General features: G+C 60.8%; 3 protein-coding genes across 3 annotated transcripts; all 3 read right to left on the bottom strand.

Annotated features, from left to right (window-relative positions):
- Positions 1-1,023: 1,023 nt before the first annotated feature.
- TUSC2 (tumor suppressor 2, mitochondrial calcium regulator) lies at positions 1,024-5,994 on the bottom strand. The gene is made up of 3 exons (XM_005522179.3): positions 5,843-5,994; positions 5,463-5,583; positions 1,024-3,867 (listed from the first exon to the last, which is right to left on the bottom strand). Exons 1-3 carry the CDS (start codon positions 5,992-5,994, stop codon positions 3,802-3,804), a joined length of 339 nt encoding a protein of 112 aa, XP_005522236.2. The 3' UTR covers positions 1,024-3,801.
- A 315-nt stretch (positions 5,995-6,309) lies between these two features.
- RASSF1 (Ras association domain family member 1) lies at positions 6,310-11,480 on the bottom strand. Its single transcript, XM_005522285.2, has 6 exons — positions 11,231-11,480; positions 10,264-10,385; positions 7,971-8,075; positions 7,605-7,893; positions 7,037-7,152; positions 6,310-6,931 (listed from the first exon to the last, which is right to left on the bottom strand). Exons 1-6 carry the CDS (start codon positions 11,478-11,480, stop codon positions 6,785-6,787), a joined length of 1,029 nt encoding a protein of 342 aa, XP_005522342.1. The 3' UTR covers positions 6,310-6,784.
- A 1,091-nt stretch (positions 11,481-12,571) lies between these two features.
- Positions 12,572-22,786, bottom strand: ZMYND10 (zinc finger MYND-type containing 10). Its single transcript, XM_005522286.3, has 12 exons — positions 22,682-22,786; positions 22,049-22,157; positions 21,396-21,512; positions 20,245-20,298; positions 20,000-20,152; positions 17,917-18,005; positions 17,531-17,631; positions 16,076-16,248; positions 15,660-15,785; positions 13,800-13,921; positions 13,475-13,600; positions 12,572-12,839 (listed from the first exon to the last, which is right to left on the bottom strand). The coding sequence occupies exons 1-12, from the start codon at positions 22,774-22,776 to the stop codon at positions 12,755-12,757; spliced, it is 1,350 nt and encodes a 449-aa protein (XP_005522343.2). The 5' UTR covers positions 22,777-22,786; the 3' UTR covers positions 12,572-12,754.
- Positions 22,787-22,898: the final 112 nt, after the last annotated feature.

Genomic DNA, 22,898 nt, shown 5'->3' with positions numbered 1-22,898 from the left:
GCTGAGCGGTGAGCTGCTCCAGGCAGGCAGCAGGAGGATGGGAATCCCTCATGGATGGCAGATAAAGATAACGGGTCATGAGTCACAGCCACTCGTGCCAGACAGGTCAGAGCAAGCTGTGAGAGGTCAGCTTGGGGATGGAGTAGCCATGAAGCCAGCAGAGAATGTCAGCACCTGCTTTCACCCTGGGCTGGGGGTTCTGGGCATGGCCCTGCCCCACAGGCAGCAGGAGGGGACTGCAGTGGCCCTGGCAGACACAGAGATGGTCACAGAGCCAGAGAGCCACAGCCATCGCCTTGTGTAACCTCGCCAAGGCTGTACCACCCTGCACAGCCACACAGTCCCCTTCTATGCCACCAGGATCCATCCATCCCTCCTGGGTCTGGGGTCCCTCTGGATGAATGGGCCAGAGCCTCATCCTCCCGAGGCTGGAGGGCTGGCAGGACACCCTGCACCACTCACTCTCATGACAGCTTTCATCAGCAGATCATTTCCGAGCCGGCTTGCTCGGAGGAAATGATGAAAAGTGACGGTGGCTACAGGAAAACACTTGCAGGGCTGTCGGGGACAGGACGTGGGGAACAAAGTGAGATCACACTTGCCCCACGGACAGCCGCCAATGCTCGAGGGACGGGCGGCATCCCAGCACAGGGTCACGCCGGCTCCAGAACGTCAGGCCCCCGTGATTAATGAGGCACTGATTTGGCAGGGAAGGCGAGGAAGGCGAGGACAGGCGGAGCCTCCCCCCGGCAGGGCTCGGGCGGAGCTATGGGAAGAGTCAGCCTGAGGCTGGGCTGCCAGCGAACCCCGGCTCCTCTGACCTCCGTCCCCACACGGGAGGGGACACAGGCCTGAGCTCCAGCCTTCGGGAATGAACAAGGAAATTACATACGTTTCACATTACTTATATACTTTAGTTATGTATTTAAAAGATGTCACAGCAGCTACAAGTAGAGAGTCACAGCCTGACAAAGCCACCAACTCCTGCCAGTCCCGTGTGCCAACTGGAGAACCTGGAAATGGCTGTGACTCAGGGGTCCTTCACCATCAGCTTGGCCACATGTGCACACATACCCCCTTCCCAAAAAAACAGGGGGCTCGAAATGCCAGCAGCAAAGTCCACCTCCCCTCAGGTACAGCTGCCTTCCCCAGTAAGACAGCTCTGGGACTTGTGAGCTCTACAAATAATTTTATTGAAATTTAACAAAAGTGGACAGATGCACTGGGAGGAAGGACCGTAAGTAGTGTACATTTCCCAAACCCATGGGTCCTACCCACACCCTAGAGGAGCAAGGAGCCTAGTGTCCGTGAGTACGATTCTGCTACACATCCACACGGGAAAGCACAATGTTGCACAGAAATTGTAAAAAAAAAAAAAAAAAAAAAAAAAATCAAAAGGAAAACTTTTTTTTTTTTGCTTGCTCCAACACCACAGTGGACACAGATACTATTTACAGTGACTTTCACATTTTTAAGATCCCTCCAGGTGCTCCCAAGGCCCTGCTGTTGCAGGATTGCTGGGGTCCTGGGGGCTGGCTGCTGTGGGGACCAGCCTGGGAAGAAGCAGGGCAGGAGACGCAGCTTGTTGGCAGCCTGCAGAGGTTCGCTGCCACTCTGGTGACACTGAGGGGATAGAAGGGTGGGAGAAGGCATGGGTTTTGGGGGAGCATGTTTAATACGCTGGGGGAAGGATGGGCAGCCTGTCAGAAAGGACAAAAGCATCCTTGCTAAGCTGGTCACAGTCTCTGCCCCCTCCCCTGGGTTTGGGCTGTGCCTTGCCAGCAGATTTTTGGCTGGTAGCCAGGTGAGGGGCTCCCCACTGGGGCAGGCAAACAGCACCAACCCCCTCCCCACTCCTCCTCCTCCTCTTTCCTCCATGCCCAAGGCGGGATCGGTGCAGCTTCCCGTGCCCTCAAACAGACCTGGGGCAAGGCAGCACAGACAGTGTGGCCACGGTTTTCTCTCCTCTTCCTGGGACAGCAGCTCCTGCTCTCCTGTGGAGCCCAAGGGGTGCCCTTCCCAGGGAGCTCCAGCCAGGGAGAAACTCAAGAGCAGGTGGTGCAAATAAGAAACACTTCAGTGAGGGATTGTTTTAAGACAAGACTCTTTCAAGCAAGCAGAACAAAAGATGACGAAAGAAGTGCCCAGCATCACAGTGTAGACGAGCCCTGCCCTGCCACTTCCATGCCTGGTGGCAGCCAGCACATCCATTTCACCCTGTGTGCTCGCTCCTGTCGATGGGAACCGTGGGTGGAGGGATGTGAAGGGAAGAGGTGGTGACAGGAAGACAGCAACAGCCACGTCGCTGTTATCTCCCCGAAGCCGGGAATGTGGCCCCGCGCCTGGGCGGCTCTCAGCAGACGCAGGGATGGATACATCCAACTTAGACACCGACAGGGCTGGCAGCCAAGTGCCAGCAGCTTAAATTAAAAATCGAGGTAGCAAACATCTGAAGTGCTTAGAAAGTAAATAAGTTCTGGAAGGAAAGAGGAGGAAAGCCGAGCTGGCTGCTGTGGGGAGTAGGCTCTGACCCACTTTAAAGCTGTGCCTGCTGCCGGTCCTCCTCTGCCTGCCTGGTCTGGGCACAGCCAAGTGGGGAGGCAGCAGCTCCTCATGCTGCCAAGGGGCATTTGGGGTCAGGCCTTTCCCCCAGCAGCTGGACACACGCAGGGGTGAGAGGTTCTTCAGTGCCGCCAAGACCTCGACCTTCTCAGGTGGGAGGAAAGAGGAGAAAAGAGCAGGACCTTCTGAGGTGGGGCAGAAAGCCTCCCTTTAAAGTGCATCGCATTTCTCCTCCTGCCACCAGCTAGGATGCGGGAGGAACCACAGTTCACATCGCCAGGGAGATTTCCAAGCCGGGGCAGGTACGCTGATTGATTGTTTTGGGGGCACAGGGAAGGAAGAGAGGATTCCTTTCCTGCTTGGCTCAGTTGAGGCCCAGCCTACAGGGAGGTATCTGTTCAAACAGCAGCGGGGGTGAGGAAGCTGCCCGGCAGCCCAGCCCCACAGCAGGAGAGGGATGGCGCTCAGCAGGAGCCAGCGTGACAATGGAGGAGGAAAGTCTGCAGAGCTGGGACCTTGCTGCCACCAGCAGTGGCCAGGGACTGCAGAGATCTCCAGCAGGCAGCAGCAAAGCCAACCTCCCCAGTGCTGGCATAAGCGGGGAAATGTAGTTTTCCAAGAAGTGGGGGAAGAGACCGAGGCCTAAGAGAAAGGCATCTGATCTCCATCCCCTTTGCAAGAGGAGAGCAGCAGCCAGCCTGATGTGCTTTGAGACCCCTCAGCCTGCCCTGTTTATCCTCCAGAAACAAACCCACATAGGGGAGCGTCACATCATACTGGTGTCAAAGGGACATGCTGCAACACTGGCCATCTAACCTGCGGGCCCCAGGGACTTCGGGGTGCAGGGAAGGGCATTACCCTGCCCTGGCTCTCCCTGGGCCACATACCTGAGAAGCAGGGGATTCTCTCTGGTGAGAAGTGCAGGCTTGCTCTCCCTTTCACAGCTCAATCACAGCAGCTTGTTTGCAGTTCCAGTTACCCATCAAACGTCGGCTAGAGGCTACAAAAGGTATTTTAGTCTTCTGACTCAAGCGAGGATGTTTTTAAGCAGTCATTGCACAGAGTCACCCATCTCCTGCGAGGGCCTGCTCCATCCTGCCTCACATCCAGGTGAGGGGAGAGCCACCTTCCCGCCACATTCCTGGAGTCCTCCTCGGTAGGAACACGATGCAGCCTGGCCCGGCAAGGCTGGGGGTGGTGGGGCAGGGCCTCCCACCCACAGGCAGCGATGTCTGGGACTCACACCTCGCAGATAATCACTGGGAAATCCACGTGAATGCGAGGATGCTCTAGTTTCACTATGCCCTAAAAGAAGAGTCAGAGTGGTGAGCAGAAGGGACGGCAAATCAACATCCCTGAGCCCTGCCAGTCACCCAGTGACAGAGAACACTGTGCCCTCGAGGAACCGGAGGGCCCAGGGTCCATGAATCGCCTGTGACACCAGGTACGCCTGAGCAGCAGCACACAAAGCACCAGCACTTTGCCCTTCGCACTCGTCCCTGGAGAGCCGAGGGCGGCACGGCTGGCTGCCACACATGGCAGGGCGAGAAAGGAGGGAGCTGCTCTGCCAGGCACTGCCTGTGCAGCAGCTGGTGCGTGACTGGCAGATATTGGCTGTCTGGGCTTTTCATCCGGCACCTTTCATTCACGGGATTTAGAAGAATGAAAAGAGCTCTCTGAGAGAACGCAGCCGGGGCAGCTGGCGCACAAGAAAAGCGGCTTTCTGTGCAGAGGGGAGGCTGCTGAATGCACGCTCCCTCCACACCACCCACAGGAACCGTTCCCATGCCCCGTCCAAGCCTTCTCCTGTTTTAGCACCAGGAGGAGCCGCTGGCAGCTGGGGGGCTGGGGCAGAGCGGGGAGCAGGGGCTGGGCCTGCACCCACAGAACCAGAGTAAAGCCTGTGCTAGAAAAGGACTGTTCAGTGCTGGTACCTGCTCTCTCCAGCTCAGCTAAGCTTTCCAACTGGGTGAGTTTCAACCCACGTGAACGAAGAATTAGTTCCACAGGCCAAGCCTGCCTCTGCTAGAACGCCAGGCCAGGAAGCAGCACCAAATCCTTCTGTTCATAACTGTGCCTTCTCAGCACTCAGAGGGGTCCCATCCTGCTGAGAGGCTGCCCACTCCTCAGAGCACACTGACAGCTCACCCTAGGTGCTCACTACAGCCATACCTTTCTGCTTAATTAGGGTAGACTCTTATGAGGGCTTTCTCCAGCCCTGGTTTGAGCTGCCCTTTCCTCCATTTATTCCCCATAAAGATTCCCTACATGCAGGCTCTCCTGCCCCTGCACCATGATCCTCACTTCACATCCCAGCCCCTGCCCAGCTTCACACCACTTGCTTATTTAAAGAGGAGACTTTTCCACTGAAGAGCAAAGCACAGAGCTGTCAACACTGTTGAGCAGCTGGAGGGGATGTGCAAACTCATGTCAGCAGCTGACAGGCTCTGGCTGCTGCTCCCCAACACAGGACCTGTCCCTCCACAGTGACATAACACTGGCTGAGGCAGCACAGACCCCTACACCTCGTGGAAGGTGCTTGGTAAGGTGACACCATGGACATGTAGGGCTGCCTGGCACTCTGTACCCCACAACATACACCTAGCTGAGCTACCTTTCCCTGCCTCGCAGTTCTGAAAGGCTCAGGCACTACTTCTCTCCAAAAAGGGCAGCTGGAGGGTACCACCAGCTCTCCCTTTCCTGTCACAGCCTCAGGTGAGAGGGTTGTGAGCCAGGACACACAGGAATCATGGCTCTGAGGCAGCAGCTGGGGGGAGGAGAGAGCCTCCACCTTTCCAGCAAGAAGATGCCCTGAGGGAAATGACTCCTGTAAAGTCCGGACTTCAAGTGTCACCGTGGCGCTTTGCGCTCACTTTCCCCCACCCTTCTCCGCACATTACCTGAGGTATCAGGTTCTTGTGGATCCTCTTCAGCTTGGCGCGCTTCCTCCCGTTCTTGGTGACGATTGTCTCCTCGTAGAACTCGTGAGCAAGATCCCCGTCCTCATCGTAATACATGGAGCTGCCGAGAGGAGAGGGGAGGCGTTGGCATGAGAGCCTGCCGGCCCTGCCGGCCCTGCCGGCCCCCTGGGCCCCGAGCCAGGCCGGGGGCTCGGGCAGGCCGGTCCCCGCTCCCCTGGGGAGCTTGCAGCGACCACCCGCTGCCGGCTCGGCGCTGCCGGCGGCTTTTCCCGACCCCCGCGCCGTGCCTGTGCCGTGGCCGGCCCAGCAGCAGAGCCCCCCCCGGCCCATGACAGCCACCCCCCGAGCCCGCGTCTCACCCGCGGCGTGTGAACACGAACGGGGTGGCGGCGCGCGCGGCCCGCGCCGGGGCCAGGGCCTGTTGCCCGCCGGGGCCCTCGGGGCCGCCGCCGCCCGCCGCCGGGGTGGCGAAGGGCCACAGCCCCCGCGACTTGGAGCCGCTGGCGCCCATGGCGGGGGCGGCGGCGGCGGGAGCGGGGCCGGGGGGGGGAAGGGACGGGGGCGGCCCGGGGCCGCCCGGCGGCACCGACCCAACGCCGCCTGCGCCGCCGCCCGCGCCACTTCCGGCGCCCGCGTCACGTGACACCGGCGCGGGGCGCGCCCTCCTCCCCGCCCGCCGCAGGCAGCGCGGGAGCCGCCGGTTCGAGTCCCGTCGTCGCCACCCCGCACCACGTGCGAGCACCCGCCGATACCCAGGAGATTTCCCGTCCTGTCCCTCCCCAGCCCAGCCCAGCCCGCCCCGCCAAGGACACACCGCAGACCAGGCCTCATCACCAAGATGCCTTTATTGGTGATTGATGCCCTGCTCTTCCCAGGGACACTCACTTCTCCGGGGACACTCGCTCCCCCCATATCACCCACTCCCCTGGGGACACACAATCCCCCAGGTGACACTTGCTCCCCACAGGACACACGCTCTCTGGGGGACACCCACTCCCCTGGGAACACGCAATCCCCCAGGTGACACACGCTCTCTTGGGGACACCCATTCCCCCGGGGACACCCAATCCCCCAGGGTACACTCGTTCCCCCCAGGACACACGCTCCCTGGGGACACCCACTCGCGGGTGACACTCGCTCTCGCTCCCACCAGGAACCCTCACTCTCTGGGACAGCCCCATGGGGGCTTTGACAGCCCGGTGGGTCCGTGGTGCCCCGTTCCACCCCCCTCCCTGGTGCCCCCACCCGCCGGCGGGCGAGGCTCCTGCTGCACTGGCTGGCCTCGGGCGCACGTGTCGCGCTCACCCCGGCGTGCGCGTGGCCAGCGCCTCCTGCATCTTCTGGCGGCAGCGCGCGTAGCGGTGCCGCAGCCGCCGCACGTGCTCCTCCTCCTCCCGCTGCAGGATCAGCAGGAAGTTGTGCAGCTCCGGCAGCGTGAAGGCGTCCCACTGCAGGCACGAGGGCTGCCATCGCAACGGGGACCGGGAGCGTCCCCCCACGGCCACCTCCCCGGGCAATGCGGGTGCCGGCCCCCTCCCCGTCCCTGCACTCACGTTCACCTCTCCGGTCTCGTTCTCCTTCAGGATGAAACTCAGCACCTTCTCGCTAGGGCCGGCCAGCAGCCGCAGCCGCAGGGGCTGCTCGTCGTCACCCAGCTTCCGCAGGTACACTGCAACGGCGGCCACGTGTCACCGCGGGGACACTGCCGCTATGGGGACACTGCCACTATGGGGACACTGCCGCTATGGGGACATCACTGCTGCCACAGGGATGCTGCTGCTACGGGGACATCACCACTACAGGGGACCACACTGCCGGCTGCTATGGGGGACACATCCCCCAGTGATGGGTGACACTGTCACCAAAGGGGAATACTGCTGCTACAGGATGCCGCCACCAAGGAGGTGCTGCTACCTAAGGAAAGCTGTCACTATTGTCACCGCTGCCATGATATGGCCACCATGGGGAACACTGCCACTACGGGGCCACCACTGCCATGGGGATGCTCTGCCACCATGAGGGACCCTGGACATCACCACCATGGAACTGCCACCACCCAGGGGATACTGACAATATCGGGACATGCCCACCACTGTGAGGAGGGTCACCCTGGGGCACTACCTTGCTCATCCTTCTCAGACCTCTCGAAGAGGGCGAACTTTCGGGGGTTGTCGATGACAGTGAACTTGCGGAGGAGGGCGTCAATGACCTCGCTGGCGCGGGTGTGCGAAAGGATGTGCAGGTGCTTGACGGTCCCCTTGGGCAGGTAGAAGGACGTGCGGCGCTTCACCCCCTGGGGGTGCGGCCGCCCCGCCTGCAGGGAGGGGACCCGCTTGGTGGCCGGCACTGAGACAGGGCGAACTAGCTTCAGCTGCACCTTGATGAAGCCGGTGTAGGAGCCGTCCTTGTTCTACGAGACACCGGTGGGGGGTGAGTGGGGTCGGGGCAGGGCACCGTGACCCCCCCGGCCCTGTGCCGACCCCGTACCAGGCTCATGAAGAGGTTGCTGTTGATCTGGCTGTTGTACTCCTTGATCCGCTGCTCCACCTGCGCCTGGTCCAGCTCTGTCTTCTCCCACTCGCTGGGTTCATCCTGCGTGAACAGCAGCCAGGCTGAGCGCCACTGAGATCGGGAGGGACCGTCCCGCCTGCCTCGGTGTCCCGGCGGCCCCCAGCCCACCCCGCAGCCCCGGCAGATGCGCGGGCGGTTGCGCGGGGTTGCATCAGCCCGGCTGGCGCTGAGCTGTGCTGTGCCGGGACGCACAGCTGAGCTCACCGCCGCCCCAGCCCTGCTCCGGAGACACCGGCACCGGCCGCCCCCCAGGCGCCCGTCCCTGGGGCTGCACGGCCGTGTGAACGCACTGCGAGGACACCCGGAGCCGAGCGTCCCCTCCCGGCACCCCAGATCAGAGAGGCGTCCCCAAGGCAGAGCGCCGGCAGCCGCCAGCCCGGCACCAGGGCGTCTGGGCAGGCTCTGCCCCCGCGGGGACGCCCTGAGATTTGAGGCAGGAGGGCCGGGCTGGGGGTGCAGCCCGCCCTTGCCGCCGGCATCCCACTTCAAAGTGCTGGCCCCGCACACGGGGGACCGAGCGTCCCGGCTCGGCGTCCCTGCCACCACTAATGAGTATTTACGCGGAGCTGCCACACAGCGCTGCACGTGTCCCCACGGCACCGAGGGGTTTCCAGCCCCGACACATGCATGTCCACCCCACAGCATGCAGGCACTGCCGGACCCTGCGAGGGTCCCTGCACGATGGGGACAGCTGTGAAGCTGCCCGGAGAGTTTGTGCCGGCACCCCCAAAGCTGGGAGCAGCTTCAGCCCTGAGGGACCTTGGGGTGCCCGTGCCAAGCAACGAAACCCCACTCGCCCCACGGTGCCTCGCTCACCCCACATCCAACCGGACGGGGCCACCGTGTCCCACGGCACGGCCGCGCTTGACCCCACTCCTGTGCCACGGCGGGGCCAAGCTCGCCTCAAGAAAAGACCACCCATACCTCTAGTTTTCCCCAAGCACCGAGCCCACCCTCGCCTGCTCCCCAGCACCCAGGTAGAAGGAATGCGCTCCCGATGACGTCACCCGTATCCCCCCTGACGTCACGGCCCGGGACCGACCTGGCGGCGGCGCGGGCGACGGCCGAGGGAGGTGCGGGCGGTGTAGAAGAGCTCGGGCTCGGAGTCGGAGTCCTCCTGGCTGCAGTAGCCGCTGCTGGCCGTGCTGCCCCCCGTACCCCCCGCGCCGCCCCGCCGCAGGGCCAGCGCCGCCGCCCCGCAGCCCCCGGCCCCGCCGGCCCCCGGCCCGGCCACGGGCACGGCGGCGGTGGCGGAGGGCACGGCCCGGCCCGCCCGCCCCGCAGCCCCGCCGGGCCGGCGGGCACACGGGCACACCCGGCCCCGCGCCAGCCCGGCCGGCCCCCGGGCCGGGGCCCGGCTCGGTCCGCTCCCGGTTCGGCTCAGCCCGCTCCCGGTCCTTGGCCCGGCTCCGCTCAGCCCGGCCCTTGGCCCGGTTCGGCTCTGCTCGGTCCCGGTCCCTATCGCGGCTCGGCTCCGCGCGGTCCCTGTCTCAGTCCTGACTCGGCTCCGCCCGGTCCCGGTCTCAGTCCCAGATCAGCTCCACCCGGTCCCACTCTCAGTCCCGGCTCAGCTTCGCCCGGTTCCTATCGGCGTCCCGCTCGGTTCAGCCCGGTCCCGGTCGCGGTCCCGGTCCCGGTCCCGGCTCGGCTCAGCCCGGTCCCTATCGCGCTCCTGTCCGGCTCGGTTCGGCGCGGCGTCTACCGCGCCCTGCCCCGGTCCCGGCTCAGCGCGGTCCCCGTCCCTGCCCCGCCCCGGCCGTGGGGTGACGCGGGCCGGGGGCGGCGCGGCGGCCCCGCTTCCGGCGGTGACTTCACCGCGCCCGCCCGGACACGGCTTTGCCCCGGCTGAGCTCGGTTCGGCTCGGCACGGGCACGGTGCTGTGCGGACAACGCGGCACGGGCACGACACAGCACAGCTCGTCAGGGCACAGCACAGCCTGGCTTGGCACAGCACAGTCCAGTACAGCCCAGCATGGCACAGCATAGCCTGGAATGGTGCAGCCTGGCATGGCATAGCACAGCACAGCCCAGCATGTCAGCCTCACACAGTTCAGCTAAGCCCGGCCCAGCCCAGCAAGGCTTGGCACAGCCTGGCATGCCATGACATGGCCTCACATGGCACAGCCCAGCATAGCCTCCCCAGCCCAGCAGAGCTCACAGGTTTGCCACCCCCTGCCCAAGCTCTCCCTCAGACAGGCCCAGGCCCTACCACGTTGGTGTCCTTCTCCAACACCTGCTCGTTGCCATCGTCCTCGTCACCAGCACCTGGGGGGCCACTGCAGTCCAGCCGCACCAGGGCCCGGCACCGGTAGTGGCAGGTGAAGCTGCAGTCTGGGGACAGAGGCAGGAGAGGTGTCACCGCTGTGCACAGCCTGGATGCCAGGGCACTGGTGCACGGTGGGACAAGGGCTGGCACATGGTGGCAGTATCAGCTGTCTGCTCATGCTGTGCCCAGGGGCGCAGGGGTAGCGTCAGCATGGGACACAGCACTGTGCCATGTCCTGGCTGACGCTGTGCCTGTGCTCCCTGCTGGGCTGGCCAGCATGGGATGCTCAGTGCCTGGTACTGGGATGCCCAGTATGGGCACCAGTGTGGCTGTCCATTACTGGAGTGCCCTGTGTGGTGGGATGCCCAGTGTGGGTACCCAGTACAGGGATGTGTGGTGCCAAGTGAGGGTACTCTGTAAGGGGCTGCCCAGTGCCTGATGTGGTGTTCAGCGTTTGGTGGCAGTTCCTGGCGCCCAGAGTGCCTGGTGCAACTGCCCAGAATGGCAATGTCCAACTTAATGGAAGTGCCTGGCACCAGGATGCCTGGTGGGGGTAATTGCTATTGAGATGGCTGTACCCAACCCAGTGCCGGGATGTTCGGTGCCTGGTGGGAGTGCCCGGTGCCGGGATGCCTGTGCCCAGTGGTGGGACGGCTGGTGCTCACTGAGGGGGCCCACTACCAGGATGCTCGGTGCCCTGTAGGGGTGCCCGGTTGGTGGGATGCCCGGTGCCCGGTGGGAGTGCCCAATGGTGAGGGTGCCCGGTGGTGGGGATGCCCGGTGGCGGGATATCCGGTGCTCGCTGGGGGTGCCCGGTGCTGAGGAAGCCGAGTGGCAGGGTGCCCGGTGCCTGGTGCCGGGATGCCCGGCGGCGGGGGTGCGGGGGCCCGGGGCGCGGCGTGGTACTCACGGCGGCACTGGAGGCTCTTCCTGCCGCCGCCCCAGACGAAGTCCCCGCAGAGATCGCACCAGGTGTGCAGCCCACGGCGCCGCGGCTCGAAGCGGTGCCCGGCGCCCGGTGCCGCCGTCAGCCGCGGGTCAGGATGCGCCCCGGGGCCGGGCCGGCGGGCAGGGCTGATGCGCAGCGCGTTGGCTCGTTCCAGGCGGCCCCGGCCCGGCCGCGGCTCGGGCTGCAGATCCCGCAGCTCGATGAGCTCCATGGCCCGGCGGCCGCGGGCGCTGCTCGGCTGCGGGGCGGGGGCCGGCACCGGGCCGGGGCCGGGGCGGGGACCGGGAGGGGCAGCCCCGATCGGGCACCGCGAGGAAACTGAGGCGGAGAGGTAGGGGGAACGGCGTAATGCCCCGGGCTCCCGATCGCCAACTCCAGTCCCGGCGAGCCCGGCGGGGCGGGCTAGAGGCGGGGATGAGGTTCCCGGAGCCGCCGCAGGGAAAGGGGGGGCCCGCTACAGCCGCTCCGCTCTCTCTGCCTCTTCTCGCAGGAGCAGGACAAACTGCGCTCCCTGCCTCAGCTTCCCAGTGAGGAAGGGGCTGGAAGCACCTCTGGCAGCGGGTGAGAAGCAAACGGAGATCTACGGAGAGCGTTCCTGCTCCTGCTGGCTGCAGCCCTGGACGTGCAGCCTGGGTTTGGGGTGAGGAGTTTATTGAGCTCCGAGCATGGGCTGCTCAGCCGAGGCTGCAGCTGGACCGAGGTGGTTTCCGGCCTGCTGTCGTGGCTCCTGCAGCAGCAGCCCTGAGTGCAAAGCCTGTTTTTATGTGTCAGGGATCGTCCGGAACCCCATCAGGAAAAGGACATGGCCAACATTTCGCAGCTGCGCTCAGACCAAGGCTCCAGCCCTTTGGCAGCAGCTGCTGACCAGTGCGAGGTGGGGATGAACCCCAAGGCCCCCCACCAGTAAACCCTGTTTACTGGTAATGCTGGTGGGCAGGGGACCAAGCCCTTGCGCTCCCTTCACATCAAGGGAGAGGAAATGGGGTGAATCGTCCCTGCAAGGTGGGAGATGACAAATACCCAAGAAACTCTTTCTCACAGCAAGATGCTCATGCAAACCACATCCTCTGCTCCGCACGCTGCTCTAACGATGGTACAACAGAGGCCTTCTCACTCCCCTCCCCAGCTGCAGTAACGTAACCACAACCTTATAGGCTTTTTTGGTTTCTCTGGGATTTCTTTTCTTGCAGAGGGGAAAATGGACACACGCCTCTCACTGTGTGGAAAGGAGGGGAGGAAGCAGCTTATCATTTTCAGCTAGGGAGAGAAAAAGCAGAAACCAAGCAGCTGTGGGATGCACAAGAAGGTTTATTGGAGAAGGCAGCATGGTGGGGTGGTGGGAGAGGAGAGGCTGACCCCTGGCTAGTGCTGCCTGGGGCTGGGAGGCAGAAGGGGATTTTTCCAGCTTCTTTTCAGCAGTGGGCTGCACACTGGAGGAATCTCTGCCTCTCTGAGCCACAGGCCAGATGCCAGACACCACTTCTCTTACAGGTCATCCACACTCCTCAGCACCTCGGCCATCAGGTTGCAGGCAGGCTTGTGCTTCTGCCAGTGCTGGACTTGGCATGCCCTGCAGAGGGGGAAGCTGCTCTCAGGGGCAGTGAACCACATCCATCCTTGGCAGCAGAGCAGCAAGAATGACAAACTGTAGCACCATACCCCTCTGGAAGCTGGGGGAGAGCTGATACACCCCAGCACGAGATCAAGAGGGGGCTGGATGTGGCCTTAGTGTCCTGGGGGTTAAGAAGGTTTAACGCCAGACCTTGCCAGATGGTTCAGGACCAGAGATTTAATTTACTGCCACCATCCCAGCTGCCACATCCTAGCCTGTCACCTGCACCCACAGGGTCATGGGTGCTTTCCACCAAGGTGGAGAGGAGGGAAACAGTGTCACCATGGAAAACCCAGCCTGTCACTGCTGTCACTGTGGGCAGAGGCAGCTCAGCACCTTACACAGCTGCAACACAACCCCCAGCAGCACCTCCTCCACCAGCAGCCCAGTACATCAGCCTCCCAATAAGATTTGGAGAGGTACGTGGCCAGCAGAGAGCTAGTGGTGCTGAGCAGTGGTGGGACCACTGGTTTTCCTTGGCCCTCCCACAGCATTCTGCAGTGAGATCTGTGGTGCTCTGGGGAGCACTGAGGGGCTGCAGGGGGGCCCGGGGGGGGTGCAGGGGCCCCAAGGGGGTGGCAGGGCTGCCTTACCGTGTGCAGTACCACTCGTTCCGGCAGCGAGAGCAGCGCTTGGCTGCTTCTGCACCACACACCCTGCAGCGGGGCTTGTCGGGGGCCAGAGCCTCCATCATGTCCAGGCTGTAGGTCTGTGCCCACCTGTGCAGGCAGAGAGGGCTGAGGCTGCTTACAGGGAACTGCTGACCAGCAGTGAGCTGTCCCCGTTGCACCCTGCCACTGAGGGGACATCTCCAGCCAGGGCCACAGACCCCTCTGTCCCCTCAGTGCTGAGCTCCAGCCCTGCTAATAGGGATCCTGCCCCCCCTGGGCACTCTGCATACCCGTACCAGGGCCTCACCTTCGTGCCTGGAGCTTCAACTCCTCCTCAGTGGGGCTGAAGGCATGCTTCACCTGGTGCTTGGCAATGGCCTCCCACTTCCCCGAGTTTTTCTTGAGGATATGGTCCCAGATGACAGGAACCTGATGGGAGAGGCAGGGTGGGGGAAGAGGTGCTAACAGCCTAAAAAAGGTGCTGTGGTTTGGGGAGAAGGCAGCCAGCCCTGGGCACAAGAAGCATGGCCCTCCAGGAGGGCAGGCAGAGGTGCAGAGGGTGTGCTTTTGGAAGCAGGAGGGGAATGGAAGGGGAAGGAGCCACTTTCCAGTGGGCATTGAGGTGAAACAAGGCAAGACCTTTGGTGTCCAGTTGGGAATGAGTATTCAGCCTTGAGACCTGGGCTGCTGAAAGAAAGCCCTGGGACCTCAGCACCCTGCGTGTGGCAGCGGCGTGAACCCCACGCTCCAGAGCCGTTTGTCTGAGCAGATTTTTCCGCTCGTCACGTCCCTGAAGATGAACACCCGGGGAAGGGCTGGCCAGCGCAAAAGGAAACATCCCGGCCAAGAGCAGTGCGCTGAACTCGGGCTCTGGAGTGGATGATGCTGCTTCAAACAGCGCTGCCTTCTCCAGCAGAGTAAAAATAGCCAAGGAAGGGGAGGAGGCTGCTCTGGGAGCAGCCAAATGGAAAAAGGCCTTTCCTTAGCTTGGCTCAACAACAAGGAGTGAGTTCACCACTCTCTGGGCAGAGCAGGGAGCCCATGTCTGTGCTTCCTGCTGGCTCCCCGTGCTCACCCCCAGCCCTTGGCAGGGGCAGGAGCAGCACAGGCACAAAAGCAGAGTTATGGAGAAGGGCAGCAGCCTGGGTGAGGGCTGGAGCAGGTCCCCAGTGTGGCAGCTGCCTGTCACTGAGCCACCAACACACTGGCAGTCAAGGCACGTGGCATGAATCCATGTCCACCTCCGCCCTGCTGCCATCCCCAGCCCCAACACCTCAGCTTGCCAGTCTGCAGCTTCCCCAGCTCCAGCTCCCAGCCTGGGCCATGCCCCCAGCTCAGCCACAGCCACCTCTGACAGGGCACATCACCCTCCTCCCAGGCCACACAGCCAGCTGCAAATGGGGACAGTGTGCTCCCACTGGGGACAGCCCAGCCAGCCACTGCTCAACATACCCATCTCCTCCAGGAAGCGGTGTGGGAGCCTCTGGCAGTGGGGAAGAGCCTCTGTGCTCCCAGTTCTCCTCAGCAGACTCTGCAGATCTGCCCCCACACTCAGTTTCTCCCCTCAGGTCGTAAGAAGGCAGTAGAAACACATAAAAACACTTTTCTCCAGAGATTACCACTGCATGGATTAAAACCCCCAAGAACATCTTGGCTGTTTAAAGACCTTCATGGCCTAACTCCCAAAGGCCCAGACACCAGCTGGGACCAGTTTAACTCCAGACTCCATCATGATGTCCCTCTGTACACAGTGTGCCAAGCAGCCTCAGACCAAGGCTGTAAAAGGGGACTTCCCTGGGGAGTCCAAAATTCAACAGGAAAGCAATGATAAAAGTCAAATGAAGAGTTAGTTGTCAAAACAATCCAGTGCCTGTGTCTGCCCCATGCAGCTGCCATCCCAGGGGCTCAGTGTGACCTGGAGAGCCATTTATAACCCAGCATTTATGCCTTTAGATGTGATTGCTTGGCCACTGCAGGGCAGGACAAAGCTCTCACATCAGCCACAGGCAGCTTTGCTGGCAGGAAGGGCGTAACTGAAATGGGTACTTGGCTGCTTTTCCAGGGCATCATCATTCCAGAGCTGAGCTTGGTGGAAGAAAAAAGGGGTAGGGAGCTATAAGGCTTAAACCAGAGTGTCTGTAGAGGTGAAGGAAAAGCCATGGGATACCTGCTCCAGGATGAGATCCTTTTTGGGGGGAGCAGGCTCTGTCACTGCGAGGTAACTCAGAAATCTCTGCATCTCCACCAGGTTGGGCAGCTGGTCAATGAGGACATCTGTCAGGAATGCACGGAGCTGTGGCCATGGAGGGGGAGAGAAGAGTGAACGGAGAGAGGTCAGGACAAGGGAGTCAGAGCTGGGGATGCAGCAGGGCAAGAGAGGGATTTGAGGGGCAGTGGCCAAGAGACCAATGGGGGTCTCATGAGGTGCATGCACAAACACAAGCTTTGCTGCTGCTGGCTACAGTGACAGATCTGCTGTTCTCCCACCTCTGGCTCCCTGGAGCCCACAGTGAGATGGGGACAGATATCTGGAGGTGCCCAGCGCTGGCGAGGGCCCAGGGCCTTTGTGCTGCTGGGTCCTACCTTGAGGAGCTGGCTCCTGTTGAAGCCATCGAAGCGGTATTTGCGCTGGCACTCGGGACTGAGCAGGAGGTTGAGCAGGGCAAGCCACACCTGCCCATCAAGTTTGGTCATCTTCACCTGGTCCTCAGGGGGCACCACATGCCATGTGCCATTCTCAAACTTCTTGAGCTTGCCTGAGGGACAGAAGAACCAGAGAGACAAAAGTGCTCCCTGAGGGAAGACAGCTCAGAGAGGGGATGCTGGCCTGTGCTCACTGCCTCGCTTCACCCTCTGCTTCTGCCTGCCTCAGTTTCCCCACTCTTTGCTCCACATAGCAGCCTACTTGGTACTGAGGCAAAATATTAGACCATGAAAAGCAGAAAGGACATGTCTTAAACCAATAGTGCTGTGGCAGGAACAGAAAGATCCCCGAGACATCTCCTTTTATACTTGGCCAGGAGTCTAGAACTGTTGTAGGCAACATAGAACACTGGTGGGAAGTGGGGTAGCCCATGCTGCAACAACAGAGTGGCTGGAGAGACCCATCTTGGGGTACGTATGGCCACTCTTCTTGAGCTTCCTCTGCCAGGCAAAGACAGAAGCAGCATGAATATAACAGATATGACAGCTCCAACAGCTACTGTGTGGCTCTGGGGGATGGAGCAGGATGTGACCCTGCATCTGCACAGCCTGGAAATGCCTTTGTGCTTGTCTCTTTCCAGTCCCTCCCTCAGGGCCCTGGATCAAAGCTCCTTCTCACACCCCAAGCACACAGGCAGGGAGAAGGGATGTGTTTCATGGCTGGAGGAAGGAGGAAAGCTCCTGCATCCAGCTGGGCTGCTCTCGGCAGGCACAGCCACGTGCTTCCCAGAGCTCTTCCTGCTCTGCCCGTGCTGTGACCCCCGGTGCAGGGCTGGGGCAGCGCAGGCTCCCACGCCCCAGGCTGTGCCCCACCACAGGGCAGGCAGTGGGAGGCTGGGGGGGTCCTGGCTGGCTGAAGAGGTAGGGGACAATGGGCACAGCCTGATCCTGGGCCTTTGGCAAGAGTGAAGCTCAGGGACCAGCAGCAGAATCAGGGCAATGTTTACTGCCTGGGAGAGACCATGTCTGGCTCTAGTGAGTGCTGCCCCAAAAGGTGCAGAGAAGCTGGGACAGGCACTCTGGTCTTTCTGTGTCCAGAAGACTCCTCAGAGGAGCACGTGGGGCTGGCAGAGGTGCTACACTCCAGTGCTGGCTGTCATCACTCAGAAGAGAACCCCGTGTGAGGATCAGCTTTTGGGAGCACTGCTGGGCCCCCAGCCCAGCTGTGCTGCAGCTGCTCTGAGCTGAACAGCTTCAGGCAGGGAGCACTGAGGAGCTGGAGGGGAGGATAAAGGGGGAACAGCTCTGCAAAGGCTCATACAGCAGATCCCTCCCTGGATGCACATCCCAGCACACCACCATGGTGCCCCAGAGACCATGGGATATGATCCATACCTGCTTCCCAGCAGCTCCAGGGGCAATGCTCCACCAGCTCAACAAGAAGGCAGGGCAGGTTGTGGGTGTTCAGCATCCGTGTCAGTGCACCCAGGGGCAGACTGGAGATATGACAAAAGGGAGAAAAGGCACTCAGATTAATGCCAGAATTTGTATCTACAATGCTCCCTGAGGCAGCTGGGAGAGGCAGGAAAGAAACAATGATCTGAGTTCCCAGAAGTACCATGGAGCAGGGTGGAGTGCTGCTGTGTTTGCCTCTCAGGGCACAATGCCACTGCCACCGGGGACATAGCCAGCTGCTGAAAGGGGTCCAGGCACCCACTGTGACCCCACAGGAATCCCATCTGGAGAGCTGGGCACATCCTCTGCTGCTCCTGGGCACCTACCTGTCCACCTGGTCAGTGATGAACCGTAGCACAGACAGGGCCTTCAGGGAAATCTCAAACTCCATCATCTCTGCCTGCTTCTGCAGCTCCTGTGGAGGGACAGGATCTGCCTTGGGATTTCAGGCCTCATTTCCCAGGAGCTACAGAGAGGCAGGCTGTTGACTGCAGTGGTAACCACAGTCTGGGTAGGAAAACAGAGCCTTGAAAAATAGTTTCTTCTCTCAACTGTGCCAGCACTGCCTGTTTGCCAGTGCAGCCACAGAAGTGCTTGCAGCCCGCAGCTGCTCTTCCTTCATGTCCCTGCCTCTAACAGGTTGTGGGTAGCTACTGGCTGCAGTGCTCCTGTACAAGATCACCCCCTGAAAGAGCATGGTCCCAAATTTTGCCTCTCTCCCTTTCCGGGACTATCGTGTGATCCGTGGCCCTGTGGAGACCTGAGAGGGTTGAAGGAGGGGGGGAGCTGCACAATCAGCAGAGGAACTAGAGGAGGAGGAGGGAGAAACTTGGCCCTGGTGCAGCTGCAGTCCTGTGTCCACCCCTCCTGGATCTGCCTCTTCCCTCCAGCTTGGGATCAGCCAACTAGAATATCTGCCTGTGGTTATTCCAGCCCACAGCTGTGCCATGCTCTCCAGCCACCCAGCCTCCTTCCCATCTCAGCACAGACACTCCACTCATCCCCCATGACAGCCTGACCACCCTCTGACTCAGCCTCTTTCGAGACCACGGGGAGGGCCATTCTGAGAGGTGCCAAGTCCTTCTCTCTGGCTCAAGCAGAGCTTCTCTTCAGTCCCAGATGCAGCTCAGATTTGGTGTGCAGAGCACTGACCTCAGCTTCCTGTATTTCTCCAAAGAGCCACTGCAACAGTTGCCTTCCAGATTCCTGTGGTAAGCAGCTCTGTGCTCCCTGTGCTGGTGCCCCACAAGTAAGTGAGTCTTGTGGGCTCTTCCCTGCCCCCTCCCTCTCCAAACTGCCCTAGTGAGGTTTATCCTACAGCTCCTCCTTTTATCCAGACCTCATCTCTGCTGCCTTGAAACAGGGATTATCTTTTGCCTGTTCTTCAAGGGGACAACAGAACGGGGATTACCACTGTACGCAGTTCCGAAGGACAACAGGCTCCACAACACAGGAGATGGCAGGAACAGCTTTTTCACAGGGGTTATTGTACACAGAGCCAGGAGAGGCTGGAATGAATCAGAGGAAACCAGGCTCCCTGGGAGATGAGTGCTTTTGAGAATCCTATTGGCTAGAAAAGGTCTGGGATTTTAAGTTCGTGTCAAAGCAGTAACAGAGACACCCCTTCCCCTCCCCAGCTGGGAAAACATTTCCTGGAAAACATCCCTATTGTGCTCCAGATCCCTCCACTTCCTTCCCTTTTCTGAAAGAGAAGTATGTGCTTGGGCAACAAGCCAAAGGATGGAGGCAAGGGGAGGTTCAGGCTCTCCCTTTAACCCTGTTCTTCCAGATACTCCTCCTGATGTGCAGTTCCAGGTGCTGAGAAGCACCAGAGGCAATGACAGCTCCTGCTCTGGGAAGGTGTGTGTGTGTGTGTGTCAGCCTGGGAACACCTGACTGGGAAAGCTCTGGCATTGCTGCTGGCCTGCGATCCCAGGCCAGCTCAGAGAATAAAGGAAGCTGGGGGAAGCACATGAGGACAATTCCTGATTGTTAGAAGAACTCTCATGGTTAACCCTGGCTGGAAATAGTGGCAGCCTGACCCAGGGTGGCTTCCCAAACTTCAGGGAGAGATATCCACACAGTTTCCAAGAGCAACAGCAAACGGCCAAACCACTCTACTGAATATTTTTCCCATCAACTCTCCAGCATGTCCCACCGCAGAGCTCTGAGCGTGTCCTGCAGGCAGCCTCAGGCTGGCACTGGCACCAGAGAGGGCAGAAGCCAGGCAGCAGAGTAGAGGGAGGTGGATGCAGCCACAGGCACAGAGAAGCACCAGACACCCTCTGAGGTGGGCAGGAGGTGCCAGGGGTGCAACCCATGAAAAGGCCTCCCACGTGCCTCCCTCTGCAGGCTGCCCACATTCTTCACCACACACGTCCCCAGGGAGCTACAGGACTTCCTCCTCACCTGCATGGATGAGGGGCTGGCCAGATGCTCAGCACGAAGCTCCGCTGAGGTCACTGCTTGTGCCTTGGTGCTCCGAGCTGCCAGCAGGATCAGCTTGCGGTGGCAATAATCAATCAAATCCAGAATGTTGTCCTCTGCTGACTCGCAGATCTCCTTCACAACCACAAGGGTTTCACACAGGGTCAGTCCCCACAGTCTTCCACCCCCAGGGGCTTTCCATTTGAGGAAAGCTGAACCTGTCTCACCTTGTAAAAGAACACTGTCTCCAGGAGGTTGATGATGGAGGCTTCGTGGTGCAGCTGTGGGAGGAGAATGGCAAGAGTGAGGTAACAGTGGAGCAGCACCAGGAATATGGGCACTAGGACAGGGAAAAGGGCTCTTCTGAGAAGCTGCTTATGTAGTTGTGGCCAAAAACTAGTCCAAGAGAAAAATACAAGTGATGCAACCTTCAAAACAACTCCAGTTCAGGCAGTTCATATTAGTATTTATGCTGATATGCCTGTGACACTCCAACATGCCAATGGAGAGCCACACTTCCCAGCAGGCAGGGCTCTTCAAGGCTCTGCCTGTGCTGCAGGGGCAGGACAACCACTGCCCTCGGGCAAGCTGGAGGCTCTGGCACCAGCACAGAGGCAGTGCCTGAGCTGGGACAGTGCTCTGCATGGCTGTGCTTCTCCCAGGCCCTGGGACTGGGACAGACAGCCTTGTCCATGACTGGGAACTATGGGATACTTCCCCTGGGGCAATCAGCTGCTCAGGGAAGACACCACCTTGCCCCCTGAAAAGTGTTACCTTGGACTGAAAATGGGTTAAAACTTCCAAACCTCACGCAGATTTCCCTTAGGTCAAAGGCTGCATCCCTCTGCAAGGAAGCTCAGATCTGGAGATCATTCCCTTGCCAAGAATGGCCCAAGGGACCACTGGTCCCAGGAACTCAGCAAGAAAAAGCCACATTTTTGTTAGTCCAGAGGCACATAACTCTAGAGAGCCTCTGGCTAGAGAAAAACAGTGCTCAGAGGGGGGAAAATACCCCAGGGGTATCACTGCCTGGGAGCAGGGGCAGCACTGGGAGCCACAAGCCACGAGCACAGCTGCCTCCAGGAAAGGCTTTTGTTCCACCCAGCAGCTCCTGCAAGCCCCTGTGCAGGATGAGAGAGGGGACAGCTCTCCACAAAGCCAAGCTTTCCTGGGAGTGAGACCCTGCCCCTCCTGGGGGCAAGGGCATGGGCTTGCAAAGGCTTTGGGAAACCAGGCACCTCCCACTGTGTCCCACTGCCCACCTCAGCCTGGTGAGATGCAAAACCTCACCTCTGAGACCTTCAGGGTGACATTCATTTTCAAGCACAGCTGTGCCTGACCCGTCTGCAGGCTCTTTCCCACCATCCCCTCTACTCACCACCACGTAGATGGGGAAGGTGCTTCTCGGCTTGAAGTCCTCCAGCCGGCACAGCACGGGAAAGATCTTGTGCTTCCAGATCTCCACAGAGATCAGCTCCCCAATGAGAACAGGAATCTAGACAGGGAAGGGATGGGGAAGTGAAGCCTTTCAGGACAGTGCTGCAGGGAGAACCAGTTTGTTGCTAATGGTCAGCCACACTGGAGTCGCCCAGGGAGGAGGGTGATCTTGGGGAGCACTCTGTATTCTTCCAGCTCAGAAGCAAGCAGCTTCTCACAACAGGGCAGACCTCCTGGGGCTGCAGAGATAGAAGGTGACCCCAAGGAGCTGCACAGGTCCAGGCAATCTCACACGCTGGGGCTGGGACACCTCAGACACACAACAGAGATCTGCAGCCAGAGGGGCCGGTGGATGAAGAAGGCAAAATCAACCTCCAAGAGAGAAACCAGACACCAGCAAGTAGAAATACCACAGCCTGACCTTTAATTTTTTTAAAAAAACAAAACTGGCACACCACCAGTCAAACATCCTTTCCAGAGACACAACAGATTCTTCGACATTTTATTCCAAAATTGCACATTGCCCACAGGACAAGCCCAGGTGGAGGCTGAAGGCCCAGCGAGGGGATCACTGCTGCACCCAGGGAGGCTCACCTTGGCATGGGTGACCAGCAGCTCGGTGAGGAGCTGCTCCTGGCCTGCTGAGGCACTCAGGATGCCGTGCATGTTCAGCTTCTCCACATACTCGTGCTGCCGAAGCCATCTGTGGGGCAGCCAGCGACGACATCAGTGCCACAGACCTCTGGCCACAGGCTCGGCAAGGGCCCCTCGTGCAGGGAAACCTGCCCTGTAACCCCCAAACCCACACTGTGCTCGGAGCCTGGGGCCACAGCTCCACTGGGGCAGCCCTGCCCTCAGCAACACCCTCGCTGGGGACACCACAGAACCAGGGGGAGCCTCTCCATCACCCCTACCCTCACAGACCCTCAGATCTGGGACCCTTCCTCACCCTGGGCCCTCCAATCTCTCCCAGTCCTTCCAGGAACACTCCAGAATTGCAGCCCCTTCTCTCACCCCACCCCGACCCTGTGGGGTAACTTCAAAACCAGGACTCCTCTCTACCCTAAACCTTCTGAGGACCCCTCCTTACGCCCACCGTAAACCCTGGGAAGGCCCCAGAACTGGGTCCCCTCCTGTCCTCCAACAACCCCGAAGGGGACACCCCCAAACTTAAAGCCTCTTTCATGTTCTCCCCACCCCAGACACCCCATCGCCGTGTCCCCGCACCCCTGCCCGCCGATGTCCCGCAGCTCGGTGCCCTGCAGGGCCCGCACAAGCGCCTCGGCCTCGGCGGGCGGCAGCGGCTCGGGCACGGCGGCCATGGCGTCCGTGTCGCTGTGGCAACGGCGCCGCCGCTACCGCCCCCTGGCGGCGCGGAGGACTCGCTGCGGGCCGGCTGCAGCAGCGGCGAGGGGCGGCCTCTGGCGCCCCCTGGCGGCGCGGA

This window comes from Pseudopodoces humilis, chromosome 13 (assembly GCF_049639895.1).
Source record: "Pseudopodoces humilis isolate 2021_Gansu_Grassland_sample_001 chromosome 13, ASM4963989v1, whole genome shotgun sequence".
NCBI classification, from domain to species: Eukaryota; Metazoa; Chordata; class Aves; order Passeriformes; family Paridae; genus Pseudopodoces; species Pseudopodoces humilis.
Note: the sequence above shows the minus strand (reverse complement) of the source record. Positions and strands in the feature narration are given on the sequence as shown.